This window comes from Argiope bruennichi, chromosome 1, assembly GCF_947563725.1.
Source record: "Argiope bruennichi chromosome 1, qqArgBrue1.1, whole genome shotgun sequence".
Classification (NCBI taxonomy): domain Eukaryota; kingdom Metazoa; phylum Arthropoda; class Arachnida; order Araneae; family Araneidae; genus Argiope; species Argiope bruennichi.
Genome location: NC_079151.1, coordinates 141,786,298 through 141,805,642, shown reverse-complemented (window position 1 = coordinate 141,805,642; position 19,345 = coordinate 141,786,298). Strand labels below are relative to the sequence as shown.

Sequence of the window (19,345 nt, the reverse complement as noted above, 5' to 3'; positions counted from 1 at the left end):
AATAGATATAAGGTGCTCCTTGACAAGCATTCAACCGAGGTTTGAAGATCTTTCAAAATGTATTCAAGCACCAGGTTCTCATTAAAACTGTATGACTTGCATTTAAAATTTAAAAGAGTTAACATATGTATTGATATTTCTTTTTTTATTTAGGAATAAATTAAAATGTCAATTATTTTCAAAAAGTTATAAATATATTTTAATTTGGTCAATAAAAATTATTAAAAACTCTTGATTATTAATTAAATTTTCCTTGGATCGAAAAGTACTTTTGTTTATCTTTATTATTAAAAAAATAAATAAAAAATTTGTAAGTTAAAAAAAATCATCATCGTAGGATTGAAGATTTTTTTATATATATTTCTCAAATTTGGGTCGCGGCTTAAAAAGGTTAAGAACCACTGCTTTAGCGGTTATTTTCCTTTTAAAATAAAGGTTAAATTTTCTGCAAAATGAAATATAGTAAAAAGAATTTTAATTAATAGACGGTATTGTGATTAATAGAAAAAAATTGTAATTTCATTCCAACCTCATAATATTTTATATTAACTTTTTTATACAGAATAAGTGCACTTTAGATTTTTATTAAGAAAGCTTTCATGGTAAGAAACTGATTTAAAAAGAACGTATTTAAAAAAAAAACGTTTATTGCTTTAAAATTTTGTGCTGTACTTTTAAGATGCCGTTTTTTAATAAAAATATATTACATTTCATAGAATATCACATATAAATTATCATAATTATTTGGTACTGTCAATTTGGAGTAATTTATAATTATTCTTTCCCCAATTAATCGGCAAAAGTCAGAAAATGTTTCTTTATAAAAATGGAAATGATTGAATATTATGAGGCATGACAAGAAAATGTTTAAGAATAGAAAACATTCGAAAACGAATAAGGATCGGCATTTTCCTATTCTTTTCATTTTTCTTCTATTTCTCTCCTTCAGCTTCCCGAAGTTTCTCATTTCAATTCATATTTAAGCTATCTGAAAAAAAAAATCCATTTATGTGTCAGTTCTGGTTGTATCTTTTTCATCTGAATCTTGGAAATTAAAAACTTGAAAATGGATCTTGAAAATCATTATTCACCAGTCGTATCATTAATCACTAATTAAGTCTGGACTCAATATACAGGGTGTCTCAAAAACCTTGACCGCGGCTTTTATTCCTTAAATATGGATCACAGACATATACTGTAAATTACAAAGTTGCGTAAAAAAAGGTGCAAAATGTTATGAAATCGATTAAAATTTTCAAGGGATTTAACTTTAAAAAATACAAAATTTAAATTTCTATACGGACCCCGTACAAAACATTTCTAGTGAGTAAAATGTGCCCCATTCTCTAATAAGGTCATGTACAAAGTTTCAGAATTTTATCATGAAAACTCCCAAAGATATGTTAAAACAAAATGGGTGAAGGGTCAATCACAAATTAAAATGCAAATGTTAACAGCTTCAGTGCAGATGACGCGACGCAGGAATGCATCTTAAAGAAAATAAAATATGCTTTATATCTTTAGCTTTAAATGCAAATTTTAAAATCTATGCTTCCTGAAAAATACTTTAAAATTTTATATCATGAATTACAGAATATAATTTAAAAATAGCACAGTCAATGAACTTGTAAAAAAACTTATACAATCTTTCCTTTATGTAATAATTCCTTTAAGTAATTATTAAGTAATTATTTAATACTTTTGAACCAATAAATAGTAAAATTATTATTTATTTATTCAATCATTACTTTCTTTGTTAATTTGTGTACTACTCCTAAAACACGAACATCCGACATGATTTTTCCTCTTGCGAAGTCATATCCAGGTATCGAAATGTGGTTTAAGTCAGCATTTATGTAGTTTCATATCTTTGAGACTTTTTGTGATAAAGTGCTGAAATTTTGAACATGGCCTTATTAGAGGATGGAGCACATTTTACTCATTTGGAATTTTTTGTACAGGGTCCGTATAAAAATTTAAATTTTGTATTTTTTGAAGTTTAATCCCCTGAAAATTTCAATCGATTTCATAACATTTTACCTTTTTTCTATGCAACTATATATATATATCGAGTCCAGATTATTTCCTACATCTCTAAGACCTCTTTAAAATAATGTCAAAAACATTATCCTTAAATTTCTCCACCCAGTATCAAGGTTTTTAGCTCTTCAATCACAGTTTGCTTTCTGACTTGCAAAACTAATAACTTCTTTACAAAACTATAACCAACTTTCATACTTGCGACGTAATATGCAGGTAAATCACACAGAAAATTCTTTAAAAATGTTAGTAATTCCTTTGAAATAAATGAATGAGTATGAAGGGCGCTACACATCCTTAGATATAATTTTACTTCCTATTATATAATAAATAATTCCAAATTTATGAAAAATATAATTTTTATACCTATAAAATATTTTCAGTTAAAAGCTTGCACCAAGATGAAAATTATCAGATGTAATTAAAAACACAATACTCTTTCTCAAGCGAAACTCCAAAACTGAAAACTGAATCTTACTAACTGTTATATCCTACAGATCCAATTAATACATAATTTAATAACTTACTTTTAAAATAAAAACTATATGGAAAAACGATTTAATGATATTTAGAAATATTTTGACTTCACTTTTTTTATTAGGATACTTGTCGTAACTAAAGTAAACATTAATAAATAATACTGGAAAAAGTGGGAAAGTTTTTTTGTCTTCCTCTGAAGTGTATTAATACAGGCACATATTTTTCTATGCGCAGCGTAATCCAATGTAGTCTTCATCTTAAACCCGTACAAAGCAAAATGACGGACTTTTTTACAGTTTAGGTTATGAGTTAAAGTCAATGAAAGGGAATGAGTAAGTTTTAGTGTTTGCTTAATATTGTCGCTTTCATGACTTAATTAACAAATTCTAATTTAACGAATCGCTTCATTTCATTCAATCATCAATTTCATTTCGCTGGCTCAGACGATACAGTGTCCAAAGAGTTTTCTTGGCGAGATTTTCAATATTATTAATTTTTTTTATTTTGTTCCGTGTATTGTCATCAATAAAGTCTACTCCTCTAGATTTGAAATATTATTAACATTTTTTTATGCGTATACTGTATGTTGTCATCAATAAAGGCTTGACCAGATTTGCAATATTATTAACATTTTTTATGTGTATGCTGTGCATTGTCGTCAATAAATACTCAGCCAGATTTGCAATATTATTAACATTTTTTTTATCTCTATATTGTGGTTGTCGTCAATAAAGTCTGCTTGGCGAGATTTGCTCCGGCGAAAATGGAATTCGAATTTTCTTTATAAGCTTTTAAATAGAATGACGAAACTTCATTAAACGGATATTTGATTATATTTCCTACTGTATATTTGAAAAATCTTCACATAATCTATATGATCTTTTCTGATGTTCTGATGTTTTCATCTTGCAGGAACAGCTGTCGCCATGAAAGTGCAGGTGGAGATAGGGTACATGGGTGATATTGATACGAAGAAAATGGTAAGGAATTGTAAACTTGGCGCTTTTTTTTAGAACTGATGATATAATAAAAATTAATTATTTTGTTATTTAAAAAAAATGTAGGGATTGTTTTCATTTCCATATCGAAAGAATAAATAAGTTTCTAAAAGCATTCTCTGATAAAAATGTCATAATACAATCTCTTTATTTATAGCAAAGCTACATTAGGTTTTATTAAGTTGTTAATCTTTGAAAATTTAACTTCATTAATTTTAATAAAGTAACTTTATTAGAATAAAATTAAACTTTTTAACGAGTCATTTACTTTAATAATTTTTGAAACAAACTTGATTAACTAATGATTTCAACCTTGATTATTATAACTTTGCAACATTTTTAAACTATAAATATTTTTTGTAAAAAATTATTTTCTGAAAATGCAATAAAAATAAATTATTGAATATTAGTTTCAAGTTTAAAGTTATTTTCTTAAATAAGATATTCTTCCATGTGAAAGGATTGAAATGACACTTCCTGTATGCAAATAAAATACCAGACCAATATTTTTAATACTGCATGAAAATAAATTTTATTGCATACAATAAATAAAAATTCTAAACATGAAAACAGTTCCTAATGTTATCAAGTCGAAAAAGTTTTAAATTGTTCACAATATTAAAAATCAAGAGACAAGCGTCAATTTAACAAATAATTTTGAATTCGTATTAGAGGAATTTTAGTCATATATATTTAAATAATTATATAACATCTGTCGAAAATCCCATTTGGCCTTTTCAATCTATAAAAGTTCTTATATAAAGATATACGGAAAAAAAACCCAGAGAAGAAGACTCCGATAATTTTTTAAAAAGATTAATATTTTAGATTGACATTCTTCCTATAAGTTGAGTGAAGTGACCTCTCCAAACCAGACTGTTCGACTAGTTTTATAAAAAATTTCACTTCGTCTTTTTCTTGGAAAGTAATAGCTCGTAAAGAAAATATTTTCATAATTTTAATCATATTTTAAGTAATTAAAAACCTATTGATATTTTAGTGTTTTTTCAATAACTTCTGCACATATTACTGCAATAACGATTCTCACACTACTTTAAAATAATTCTAAAAAAATTCCAGTGATACCAGTTGTGTTTCCATACAGTTCTTTTTTCTGATTTCAATAAATTTTTAAGATTAATTTTAAATAACTTACAAGTTGTTACAAGAGTTTTTAATGTTGCAATGAAATTCAAACCAATATCATTTTTTCATCAAATCTTTAATTCATTCTTTTACCGGTATTTCCATTATGTTAAAAATTAATTGCTTTTTTTTGCTTATTAATGATAAAATAGAATTTTTATTTTACTTTTAAAAAACAAAATATATAAGGTAAAATTAATTGGCCTTTGTAATCAAACCAGATGAATACAAGAAGATGAATCAAATCTCAAATACTATTATGTTACGATATTTCAGACAAGAAGTACTATTTTTCCCCCTTCAGCAATATACACCCCTCTTGGCTCTCTTTCTTAATTGTTTTTATTTCCAAAAGAATTTTGGTAATAATACATGTTATTCATTGACACTTGTTAATATTTTGTTATTCTATGCTTTTCCAGACCTTCGAGATCCATGCCACATTCCGCCAGTGGTGGATGGACGAGAGGCTGACTTACAACTCGTCGATGGGCTCCAAAGTGGTGGGCTTGAAGAGTCTCAGGGACCTCATCTGGACTCCCACCCTCTTCTTCATCAACGAGAAGGATAGCAAACTTGTAGTCAGCACTAGGGACAACATCTACATTCAGATAGATCCCGATGGAAACGTCTACTATGCTCTCAGGTACATAACATAACATAACACCATCCTGTGTCCCCGGTGCCCATAACACTGAGTTATCTAATCAGTTAGAACAGGTGTTCAGTAACGTTCTTTGGATCCCAAAAATGTTTATCCTTGAAATTATTCTTTAGAAATAATATCCCGAAGGGTGGACAAATAATGTATTATCAGAATCCTTCCTTCAAGATAGAATATAACCCGTATATAGGGATATTCAGTAATCAATATTAAACTTCGACTCACAAGACAAAGATCTCTTTTCTCTAATCCTGCAATAGATAATTCCATTCTCTTGTCTTTAATACGTGACAGTTACACTTAAATGTTGATAAAGGAAATCCTACCAGCAAGTCTCATGTGGGACCAAAAGCGTTTCACCTTCCAATAATTCGAAATAAAGAAATTATTTACTGTTTCGTCTTCAATTTCTTCATTTCTAGAGGGTGTTTTAAGATTTCATCTATTTGTTGCTTAATGGATACATGTAGATAATATATACTTATGATATCCATATCTGTATTTGAAAAATCCTAAAAATCTAATATTTGTTTTTGAATTTTTCTTAAGTGCGATATACTGTGCGATACTCCGACCTAGCTAGAGGCCATGCGGGAAACTTGATAAGGTCACCGAAGAGAACCCCACCTAGCACCAAGGAACAAACTACACTTGATGACATTGGACGCTTGCAAACAATAGAAAAACCCTCTAGAGAAAACGCATATTGGTACAGAAAACGAATAATAATAATAAAAAAAACATTACCTTTTACATTACATATTATGTTGTGAAACATTAAAAATGCATAAAATACATTAAATGAGCATTAACTTTTTACGTTAGGGGAGAACTAAAGACAAGAGCTTTGACAAAATGTCCCTAATAGAAGATTTTACATCTGCAATTTTTATGAGTTCTTCGACTTCAAAAGACATCTAATTTCTTGGCCATTTGAGTCCGTGTTCTCGCAATAGTGCACAGGCTTTGATCACTTGATTTATAGACCCTTCTTCGGTGCCACATTGACAAGTCGAAATTTGGTCTTAAGTGTTATATAAATTTTGGAGCTTCCTTCAAGTAATCTTTTAATTTCCTTTCTAAGTTTAACTACAAATTGAAAGAAATACCCTTTTTTATGCAGTATTCAACAAAGCAGAAAAATCAATTATAAAAAAAACAGCGACATTTTTTTTGTTTTTGCTTTACAAAAAATATTGTTGGTTTTTTTTATATACTCTAAACAAAAAGATGGAATGTCGAAAGGAATTTAAGTGGCTTGGCAGCTTGTATTTCCCATTTTAAAACTCTTTTTGTATTATTTTAATAGATATTTTAAATTTTTGCCGTTTTTTTATGGAATAATACATGACATGTTCGATTAAATCGTTTAATGGGATAAAAAGGCATTTTGCGGTAGAGTAGTTCAAAGGAATTTTAATCGCCCAGTGACATATTTTGAACAGAAAATCCTGAAATTATTTTTAAACCCATTTTTTTTCAAGTATGATCAAGTATTTGCAAATTTTTTTTTCAATTATATATTTTTAAATAATTTTTTTCAAATATGATCTAAGAGGAAAACTCAGTTTTGTAAGAATGATTGTATTTCATTACAGATTTAGAATTAATTGTAACCATTCTACTTGAAATATAGTTTAACGAATATTCCTATTTATATATAGAAATACAGAAAGATCAAGAAATAAGAGGAGATGTTTGGAGCCTTGTAGCGTGTTATGTACTGGACGAAATCTAACAAAATTTGGTCATCATACGCATTAAAGTATGCGGTTTCGATTTATCATGAAAAAAAAAATAATACCAAAAAGCACCGATAGCAGAAATCCTGGCGTTGCGAGCGCATAATGTATGGGAGAAGAATATATAACTGCCACTGGAAATAGTAAATAGCAACACACCAAATACCAATAAAAAACATTATTATAGAAACTTACAAATTTGGCTGAAGCTGACCACCAACTTGATATTCCAATAACTTCATGTGATACACATGGTTTTTCGACGGTTGCTCACAGCATATTCGTCTGACATGTAACGTTATTTGATCTTTTAAAGTAGGAATGCCAGGAATATGTCTTTGATGCACAACGCCTTTCAAATGAACCAGAACCGTCTCACAACCAGAAATTGCCGAAATTCAGATCAGTGTCATCATTAACGGGTGTTATCTTATACGGATAAAATGTCAGGATCTTACGCAATATCTTCTGCATCGTCGAGAACGGGATATCTCTTTGTCGTGATATTGAAAGTGTATTGCTGATAACCTGCTTATTAACTATCGTCTGATCCATAACGGTGGTTGCAACTTCTTCAACTTGTTCCTGCTTGATAATTTTACGTCCTCGGCCTGGTTGCACATCAAGAATTCCTGTTGCTTCAAATCTTTCAACCATTTTTTTTGTAAGTCAGTTATGGTCATCGGTCCTCTATGTAACTGTTTCAATCGCCAGTATTCACGAAGAGCAGCACTGGCCTTTTCATCTCGCTGATAAAACAGCTTGACTAATAAGGCGCGTCCATGTAGTGACAACGCAAAATGGCTTAAATTTCCGCAACCTTTCCTTTTATCCTCGATATCGTGTCACAAAGTACTCATATAGTTAAATTACGTAATAAAGTTTTCGATCTCAACGCCAGAATTTCCTCTATCAGCGTTTTTTGATAATAATTTTTTTTCTTGATAAATTGAAACTGCATAGTTTAATGTGTATGGTGGCCAAATTTTGTTATATTTCTTCCAGTACATAACACGTATGAACACCTCCTGTTATTTCATGACCACCCTGTATTACTCGTATTACGCGTGTCTCAGTCATCCTTTGAAGTAAATACAGACATAAATAACGTAAATAATAGAAGAATAGATATAATAGAAGTAAATAATAAAAGTAATAATAATAGAAGTAAATAGATATAATAGTCATCATTATATTAAGAAAGCTAATAATCTATTTTTTATTTACTGTCGTAACTAAACAGATTAATAGGCTGGTACTCGTTTCTCATATGAAGTATAGTAATTTTATAAAGTCTAGTTATATATATATATTTTTACGATGGTAGTTAGGTTGAGTTGTAACTGGTAACAGCCCTTAGGATTACATCCGCACTTCCCTTATTCATGCTGTGAAGTCATCATTCAGATTATTCATTTAGTGAGGAATTTAAATGATAACGCTGCTCTTTAAAGGTTCCTTCCAGTAATGTTACTTAATTTAATGGTAGTAATGGTAGTAATGGCTTAAATTTAATGGTAGTAAAGACAGTTTTGTAAATAATCTTGATGAATGCTGAACTGATGCCAGAACAATGATTAGTCTTGGCGAAAAAGTCGCAGATTTTAGAAATTGACAGAAAGTTCGGCAGTAGATTCATTAGAATGTGAGTTATGTAGATCTTTCTAGAATCTTTTTTGTTCTGTCATGGAAGTTATAAAAGGCCAGGTGACAGAGCTGAAATCAATTGAAAATTGAGGCAGCATTGAATCGTGTTCTGAATATTCAATCAATTTAGTTGAGCTCAAGCGAATAGTTCAGCGAATACTCCCTGGAAGCTTTGAGTTGTTACGGTTATTTATCATCGGTTTGATATTGTTTACTTAAGTGCTGTTCTTGTGTACGGCTGTATTTTGTTGTCTGAGATGTCTTGCAGAATAAAGCATTTTTTTAATTATTGAACCTGTCAAACTGTTTCACAAAACACCCACTGCATCAAACTTATTGATTTTCAACTTTTGAATTAAATTTTCCAAGAAAATATAGTTACGTAAAGGAGAAAAAACTAAAAATAAAGCAGATACCAGTCAGTAAGCCAAGCCATTTTACTCAAGCCATTTAGCTATACTCTGCAACCTACCTGAACAAAATGAAAGACAAAGTCTGTAAAACAATGCTACTCCATTAGTTTGTATTAAAATGGCCCTTAATCTTAACAATGTAGAGCCAATTCCAGTTCAATGTAGAACTATATTAACCTTAATTATGCATCATATAGACCATCAAGAAAAGAAAAATATAAAAATAATAGTTAAAATATTGAACACTAGATGGCATTTTTAATGCAAATTTGAAAAATAGTGATGCAAATTAGGGACGTTTAGAAACGCAAGCACTTCATGACTTGAAATCATTCTTCACTTTATATTAGAGAAGAAGAACAAAGCCCAGCATTACGGATTAAGTTGTTTTATGAGAACTGAAGTAAATGGTTTAACTGCACTGCGAGAATATTGATGTTTGAAAGGCTAGAAAACAGAGTTCATGTTGAAGAATGGATTAACAATGCTGATTACTAAATTTGAAGAGATTGAGGAGTTGAATATGCTCACAGAAAGAGAACAGAAACGGATTTCAAACGAAGGCATTTAAAAAATTGCTGTTACTGTGGTTGGAAGAGTGTCCGGATCTGAGACAAATTCTAACGGAATTATTGAAGAATGCTGGCGCCAAAGCCAGATAGCGCCAAATATTTAGCTTGAGAACAATTGGAACTCCATTCCGTTAACGAAAAAGAACAATATTTTCTAAATGATGACATTTTAAAATTTCAAAAAAAAAAAAAAAAAACCAAACATTTTTATTTAAAATTTTTATGTAAATTCTACCCAAATTATAAATGAAATGAATTCAGTGTCTGATTTCATCCCCCCCCCAAAAAAAAGTATATTTATGAATTTATATGGGATGATATCGCTTCAAACCTGGATTTTCATATGATTGTCTAAAAGGCTGTTTATCGTAACCCCACTTGCTAGTTCTGTTATTGATAATTGTTTAAAACAGTTTATTAAAGTAAACTTTATAAATCTGATACACATGAAATTGGATAGCATTTTGATAATAAAAACATTTTAAATGCTTCTTAAGTTTAACAGCATGAATTCTTTTTCTATAAATAGCCTTTTCATGAATCTTCTTTCTTCAAATTTTCTATAAATTGCCAGAACTTCCATATTATTTCTCAACAGGCTATTTTTGAATTAAGTGCATTTTGTGAGAGGAGTTTTAAAGTTAGAATAATCTTATCGCCTATCCATATTCAGACAACCATTTCTTATTGCAATATATCTTTAATGTTTTGGACGTCTAGACATAGATTGTGTCACACTAAGCCATTACATTATTAGAAATTCGAAAGAATCATATATATTTCTCGAAATTTAAAATATTTCCATTTAGTTTGAAATATTTTGGATTAGATAGTACTTGGGCAAATGAATTAAGTAATATTTTATGATGGACTAAGTAGTATTTTATTTTATGCTTAATATTTTAATTTATGGATATGTTATGCTTGAATTAAGTAATATTTTATGCTGGACAAAATAAGCGATTTTCAGGGGTAAACAAAATAATTTGTTTTTTGTTGAATGGCAAAATAAACCGTTATCGAGTTTGTTCATTTCAAAGTTGCCGAAATTCTGCATTAGAAATTCCTTTCAGGAAACAATATGAGACTTTCAGTTTCTGTTAATTATGACAGTAACTGATAGAGATATCTTCAACAAGTCGGACTTTTTTGCTTTATTCCACTAGCTTAATACTCATATTGCATTTCGATCTCTCAAGAGAAAAACCAGCAAATTTGAACTTTAAAGAATTCATATAACAATCAAAACACCAGCTACAATGTATTGGCATACATTTTCTTCCCTATGCACCATACTTACTCAATATCCTCAGCCCTACCGCATTTCGGGTCCGAGAAGTTTGTTCTTCTGGCCTAGACCCTTTTAGATGGCATTTGGAGACTTTATTTACCCTCCAGTTACATCCCTACAACTCTAAGAATCATATATATTTCTTACATCTAGCAGCCAGACAAAAGAAACATTCTTTCTATAGAAGCACTTACCAAACTATCCAAAAAAGAATCACATTTACAATATCAAATATGCAAGCTATCATTCTTTTTCTTTTGGATACCAAGTATAAAAGAAGTATTGTAATCTCAAAAATTTGATGAATCTCCAAGTTTCAAATCTTCCCGAGTTGAAAAAAAATTTTTTTTCGCATTATATTTATCTGTCTGTCGACAAGATAACTCAAAGATGCTTTGAGCTAGAATGGATGAAATTTTGTATCAGACTTATGATATTTGAAAAAATCCAAATGTGCAGATTTCTATCAAATTTTGAACGAAACAGTCTCAGGACATCTGTTTGTTAGAATGCAAATGAGCTCAATAACTACGAAAGGCAAAGAGCTAGGTAGATAAAATTTGATCAGGTGTTGCATCTACATGATAGATTTTTTAGCAAATTTTGAGCCACAAGTATGAAAGGATTGCTGTGCGTCGGTCGGTGCTTTCACTTGCATGTAAACTCAATGAATGAAATCAATGGAATTTTGTATATTATCTTGTGACTATAACAGTAGTTCCATGACAAAGTTTGGTTTTAATATTAACTGGCAAAAAAAGGAAGAAAAGAAAAGAAAAATCGTCAAAAATGCATATTTTCCTGATAAATTCAATAAAAATGCAAGATTTACACATAATATATATATTTTTTTAATTTCGTAACTATTATTCCCCAATGCCATGCAAGGAATTCGCGTCCTTACTCAAGGTTCATAATTCTATGTTTGGGAAGGTGATAATATCTTTATTGGTTGATTGATTTGTGAGGTTTTTTTTGGCGCAAGAGCCACATTTGGCTAAGCTGCGCCATACAAATGGTAAAATATAAATATCTTGATTGGAGTGTATACGAGAAAATTCCGTTGAGCTCATTTACGCTGATTATAAAAAAAAAAGTATTACATATATATTTAATTTCTATGTTTCCTCACATGCAAGTAACTATTTCTAATGAAAATAATAAATATGTTTCTTCATATAGAGTTGTCTTAGACAAGGTTTAACATATTTCTTAGACTATGTTAAAAATATGGAAAATGCAAACAGTTTTCTATTTAACTGGAACCTTTGAATGGATCGTTTCTTTCAATTTAGAAATAAATACATTTAACTGTTAACATAAAAAAAATTGCTAAATTTCCCATCTTTCGGAAATTTCTAAAATATAAATTAATATTTTTATATACCTTGAATGTAATGCTCTGAAGAATGAAGGATAGACCTAAAGCTACCAAATTTAGCCCAAACAAATTTTAGAAAATAAAAATGCTTACCTTAGACATTTGTATGCTTACCTGTATGCTTATATGACATTTGTATGCTTACCTGTTTTGTAAATTTTAGTTGAAATTTGATTGATTTTTCTGAATAACTTAGAAAAATATTACAGCATAAAACATTTTTTACATCATCTTAAAATTTAAAAATGTTTTAACTTTAGTTTTTAATTTCAGTTTTATACCCATTCAATTTTACATTTTTAACTTCAGTTTACATCAATGCAATTTTTTTTAATTTAATAATATTCCATGAATTAAAGTTAAACATTAAAACAAAGTTTTTATTCTTTTAATGAAACCAGAATCAATTTTTTTGCGCAGACATTTTTCACTAGTGTGATTTTTGACAGTTAAAATTATGGTATAAATATTCTTTTTTATATTAACTCAAAATTAGATTTTAATTGTTCAATTTTTTTCCCTAACATAACATAGTAATCTTATGTCATTTTGCATTAGTGTCCCTTCCTAATTTTTTTTTGTCAAAAATAAAATTTTTTCTCATATTGTAATATTTTTATTGCATGCACTCGGAATAAATATCATACCCTTTTAATGTCATATTTCAGTTCGTGCTCACTGAATAAAATTTCCTTTCTCTTTAAAACTTTAATTAATTTTTATGGCAACGTCATAATGAAAAGATAAGTAAAACACTTAAATAAATAAGTAAATCCGGTAAAGATAAAACAATCGTTTCAAGCTAAATGCAATATCATGCTTCATTGATTCTACAATTTTCCATTTTCAAATAAAAATTTGGAAAATTTTCGAAAAAAAAAAACAACGAAGCAAAAAATACCAGTACGAAATATTCAATTTAAAAACACTTTTTTATTCTTTTAAAGGATTTCTAAGATAAAGAGATTACTTATTCTTATTTTCAATGTTGGCAACTGATTTGTTCTTTGAAGAAAAAATAGTTTGTATAACGAATAAATCTAATCATTTTTGAGCACAAGATTTGCTTGACAGCCTTTCATGGAATTACTCGAGAAAATCAGGGATAGAATGCTCTTGAGTTCTAAACCTCATTACACAACACCTGTTAAAGAAAAAAAAAGTAAGAAACATTATCCGCCCAACAGCTCAAAAAAATCAATGCATCGAGGTATAAGCGTATGAAGAGAAGCTTTGTTCAATAAATGAGAATTTTTTCGATTATGATATCAAATTTCTGAAGATAATAAGTTTAATTCAAAGATGTTAAAATTTATGTAAGAAAAATAAAACTTTTGTCATATAATTCCGAGTACAGTGTTATGTTGTTAGAGGAGAAAAATAGTTAATTTAGAAAATGCCAGACATAGTAGAAGGAACTTAGCTTCAAGGCACTGTACTTTTTTATGCTTGTTTTGTTTTCCATGTTCATACAGTATGTATACCTATGCTCTGTATTAAAATATTACTATTTCTATGGTAAAAATTGCCCCAAAAGCAATTTTTCAATACCCTATACATGTATGATAAAAAATGTATGAGTATAACAAATCTTAAATGATACTTTGAAAAGAGTGTTTATGTAACACATTGCCATATTTCTTATATACAAGGATTTCAATTCCAATCAGTCTTCGCTAGTTTTTATAATTATAATCTTTTTATATAGTATATGAGTGGATTCTTTTTTATTACATTTTCTGATGATCACACAAAAAACGTTTTGTCAGGGCTAAATAAAAAATAAGAGATGAAACGAGAGTTCCATATATATGCAAAAATGAACCGTATTTTAATAAATAATTCCAAAAAAAAAAACGTTCCTGGGCACATTAAATTTAACGCTCCCAATAGAGCAAACAGATTATTTCCTTTTTTAATATTTGCTATTTTTTTACTACTTTTAATCGAACCTTATTGTAAAATTTGTATTTTTGAGCTGAATAAATTTAAAACTTAAAAAAAATATGTAAAGGATTGCTTTCCATATATTCGAATTCAAACTTTTTCGTACTTTTTGCTTTGTTTTGTTTTTCTGCATTTCGAAATGTTTTCATGGTTTATTGATTACATGAATTTTTTCAGAATGTCTCGAGATGAAATTATTTTATCTGCTTTTTTACTAATAGAACACAACTATTAAATTAATTGCCATTAATTTTTTTTATTAAACATCAATGTTTGTGAGAAAGATTGTAAATATAATAATTAATTTTTAAATACAATAATACAATTTTACAAACAAAGCAAATATTTATAGCAAGGAACAAATTTATTGCACATCAAATCAACTGTTTGGAAGCCGTGCTAATGTAAATACTTTGTGTGAGAGATTAAAAAAATATATTTAAAATAAGCATTTGATGGAATCCTAATACAACCATAAATAAATTCAATTCAAATGACATATAATATTTTCAATACAAAAAAATTCCTTTATATAAAAAAAATATAATACATCATCTATAGCTTAATTTTTTTTATAACGATAAACGTTTGCACGAAAGAATTTCTAAATTCTATTATCTTCTTGAAAACTTGTAGATTATTTCCAATAATCTGAGCTACTTTCCCCATAAATTATTAATAATTTTTAAAAAGTGATATAAAATTTAACTAAAAATTAAGAATGGCAGCTTTATTAAATAGAATATAAACGCAGTCATTTTGAACTGTGTAATAAATCTCCATAAGACCCAACTGCCATATAATCAGAAGGCACAATTAATTTAAATTAAAAGATTATAACACCTAATTCCTGTTGTTATAATTGATATGGAGGTCACGACACTCTTGCGTATATATTGGTGGCCCCAACCCCTGCAGACCACTTTTAACAAGAGAAACCAACTTGAAAAGGGACCAAAATGTAAAATGAACAAGCGCTGACATTGAGAAAAATAAATTTACTTTTCAATATTCATTATAAATATTTATCGCTGGAACCTGGCAGAGTTGCCAATACAAAATTCTAAATTAGACTGGTAAAATGGCTGGGGACATTCAAGTTCTAACCATCTGCTCTAGAACCGGTGCAAATAATCAATTTTTAAATAACAGGGAATTTCGAGACAATTACCGGACAAGTTACCGGAATATTTTTAGTATCCATAAAGTAAATAAATTTATTATTGTCTATATTTAGTTGGTTTCGACTGTTTTAAATTCAGTTTATTAGACAAATCTATGCATAATGGAAACATACATTTTTAGTATAAAGTTTTTTTATCACTTCATACGATACCTTCGTTGAGATCATCTTTTTCCTTCACAGTATTTTTGATAAAAATTAGAAAACAATCTATTCAATCAGTTTAATTTCTATTAGGTTAAAAATTAATTTTCGGTTCAGTTTTATTTTCAAAGATTAAATATATTTAGAACAAAATTTTTAAAGTATCATTTCTTATAGACCGAGAATTTTTAAAGATATAATAATTTGTATGTTTTTTTTTTTTTTTTTTTTAGATTGCAGCTGGTTTTATCTTGTCCTATGAATCTGAAGCATTATCCATTTGACAAGCAATCTTGTCGGATTCGTGTCAGCAGCTGTAAGTTTTTTTTTACACTATTACTATAATCTGAAAAAGATGTTTATATTTTTCATTTTAAAAAGTACAAGTTTGTTCAGAACATTAAATGTATTAAAGAATGATAAGGATAAGCGCAAAATTTTCTATTGACATAATTACATGTAAAACTTTAATATTAGTAATATTTTATTTAAATAGGCTTAGCATAATATACTATAAGTATTTGGACACTCATGCAAATGAGGATATATGCGGTCTACATCAGGCTTCTGCACTTAAATATTGTGGTGGAAACAACACTGGCATTAGTCATATGCAAAATGGTATGAAATTGGTGATGGTATGAGTCCACCATGGATTGGTATGCGGACAATGGTACGTTGATATGTGGTGAACCGACTGGATTGACCTGCCCAGAGTCCAGACTTGAATCCTATAGAATATCTCAGGGATGGTTTGAGTAACCGAATTAAGGGGTGCAGGGGGGGGGGAGGCAAAGGGGTTAAACCGTCCAAAATCAGCGAAAGAACTTACATGTCTTTTCCAAGCCGAGTGGAAGAAAATATCACTGTCCATCATCCAAACAATAGTGAAAAGCATGCCCCGGAGGACTAAGACTGTTTTTGCTTCAGGTGGAGGCTCTACCAACTATTGAATATGAAGAAACTGCGTTTATCTCTTTTATCAAAGATGTCTAATTACTTATTGGCAGATAGTGTGCCACTCTGGGCCTTTGAGACCTCAACTTTTGTGGTTATTTGGTGACTTGAGATGGATGAGACAACCGAAAACATTCCCTGTTTGTTATTCTTCATTCGCCGTTTTCCTTTGCTGATAGAAAGGAGAATGAATCAATCTTTATCAGAGTGATCCATTTAAAAAGCTTAATACAAAAGCATTCTTTAGACATGGAAGTCATAAAAGTATTTCTCGAATGCATAAAATTGTAGCAAGATGCATACAAACAAAATAAGCCAAATAATGATAGATGAAATACGAAAATGTAAAAATAGGATATAAAATAAAAATAATAAAACGTAGCCTTTACTGAGGGGAACACAATATACATATACTGAGGATCACAATATTACTTGCAAAATACTAAATACCTGAACAGGAAAAAACTATTAGTAAAAAAAAAATCAATATAAAATAAGAAATACGCTATCTACCAATAAGTAATTGGACACCTGTGATTAAAAGAGATAATCCCAATTTATTTATATTCAATAATTGGGAGAACCTCCACCTGAGACAATTACAACCGTAACCCTCCGGGGCATGCTTTCCACAAGTTCATGTAAGACATGCACGTTCTTTCACCGATTTTGGAAGGTTACTGCTCCCTTTCATTCGGCGATCCAATTCGTCCCAAAGTTTTTATATAGGATTCCAATATGGACTCTGGACAGGTCTGTCCAGTCGATTCATCCCATTGTCATCATATCAATCCATGATGGACCTAGCAACATGACTAGTGGTATTATCATTATGAAAATAACAATGATCGAACCCGTAAAATTGCCATAATGTAGGAAACACATTATTGTCTAGAATAGTGGAGTAGGAGTAGGCGCTGAGCTTAGCATAAATTGGAATCAAGAGTTCCAGTCTATACCACGAGAAACCTTCCCTGACCATAATTTCACCTTCACCAACCATTACTGTAAGCACAATGCATTATGGCAAAGGGCGTTCTCCATGCCTACGCCAAACCCAGACTTTGTCAGCCAACTGGTAGGGATTAAACCTTGATTCATCATTCCAGAGAACCTGCTTCCACTCGGTCCATCTAGGGTCCAATTTCAACGTGCTTTGCATCATCTCCGGATACTAAAACTCCTAAAGTATGTGAATCATCGGTTTGGTGCGGTTTTCTAGAATTTCTTTGGACGATACTCATTTGTCTCTGTCTCTTAATTTCGTGGGTCTTCTGGGTCGAAACATATTCTGACAATCCCTACTCAGCTTCTACTTCTTAATCTGAAAAGCCCTTGTTGAATTTGGAATGTTTAACTCACTACATATGTCCTTTAAGGATCGGCCATTTTTGTGATATTCTTCAATTACGCCTTTCTCGAAGTCAGACAGCTATGAATTTAGTGGCATCTTGCATGCGACTAATGCCACAATGTTGTTTCCTACATGATATTTAAGTAGAGAAGACGTGACGTAGATCAGGAACTCAGATATCCTCATTTGCATGGATGTCCAAATACTTATTGGTAGATAGTGTAGCATAGCTAGGGAAAGGAAGCTATTTGTACAATAGTTAAACTTATTGAAGTTCTGAACGTTCATTATTCTTTTAAAGAGCTTAGGTCCTATTTTCTAGTTCAGAATTATAGATCCAGCTAGACTTTGGATGCTACTTGTGTCTAAATAATTTAGTTGTCATAAGTATTTGAATGAAAATTAAAAATTTGGCAATTTATATATCATAATGATTATAAATTCTTTTTTCTTTCAAACTGTTACTTTTGAAACGAGTTTTTTTTATATACAACTACATTTTGTTATTAACATGTCAGTTACCGTATGACTCGCCTGAGATTCAAATTTACTTCGTTTGGTATAAAAATATATTATGAATAAAAGATAATAATAATAAGATATATAATTACGTTCAATAAAAAAATAACATAAATATATACAGGAGAGCATAGGATTTATCAGTGAAATTTGACTTGTTCTAAAGCTTCATAATTAATTTGATCTTTTAGTATGATTTCTTGAATATTCTATAAGATAATGCTATCTTATAGAATAGATATCGTTTTAAATTGGAATTTAATTTGATAATTTCTAAATACAAATTAAAAATCGCATTATTTTTACTTCTCGATTATTTTTGTGTTTTCAGATACTTTGAATTAGCAATTTTTATCTTATCACCTTAATTTATTGCCGAAAACGTACTCAATGAGGAAGGCAATAAAAAATTTACATTAAAAAAAACTCATAAGTGTTTATAATGATAGTGAATTGTAGATTTTAAATTGGTGTCTTCTTGTACAATCATTTTATTCCAATTTCTGTACTTTTTATCTATCGAAATTATTATTTGAAATTGTAAAATTTTTAATTATATTCTGCAAAGAGATAAAAAAAATCATCCATTATATTAAACTTTTATTTGGCATAGCTACTCAGAGGCAGCGTATCTTTGCTGGCTTTTTGAAAGATCTATAACTCCGAATACTTTACGTGGATATTGTAAGCATGTTTTTCGTACACAGATTCTTAAATAATAATAATGAAAAAATGTTTAAGTAAATTCTAAGAATTAATTGATTAAAATAATTCTGAAAATATGTAAATATATTCTACATATCTTGCTTACTTAGTATGTACATCTAAAACATTTTGACCATTTGCCAATTAAAGAAAAAATTATTT

General features: G+C 29.4%; 1 protein-coding gene across 1 annotated transcript in view; it reads left to right on the top strand.

Annotated features, from left to right (window-relative positions):
* LOC129975409 (glycine receptor subunit alpha-2-like) overlaps nucleotides 1–19,345 on the top strand; it is a 49,103-nt gene that overhangs the window by 16,076 nt on the left and 13,682 nt on the right. The window contains exons 3-7 of the mRNA XM_056088475.1: nucleotides 3,433–3,500; nucleotides 5,087–5,310; nucleotides 15,882–15,968; nucleotides 16,145–16,286; nucleotides 17,501–17,612. Of these exons, the coding sequence (XP_055944450.1) occupies nucleotides 3,433–3,500; nucleotides 5,087–5,310; nucleotides 15,882–15,968; nucleotides 16,145–16,286; nucleotides 17,501–17,612 (633 nt within the window). The remainder of the gene's footprint in view (nucleotides 1–3,432; nucleotides 3,501–5,086; nucleotides 5,311–15,881; nucleotides 15,969–16,144; nucleotides 16,287–17,500; nucleotides 17,613–19,345) is intronic.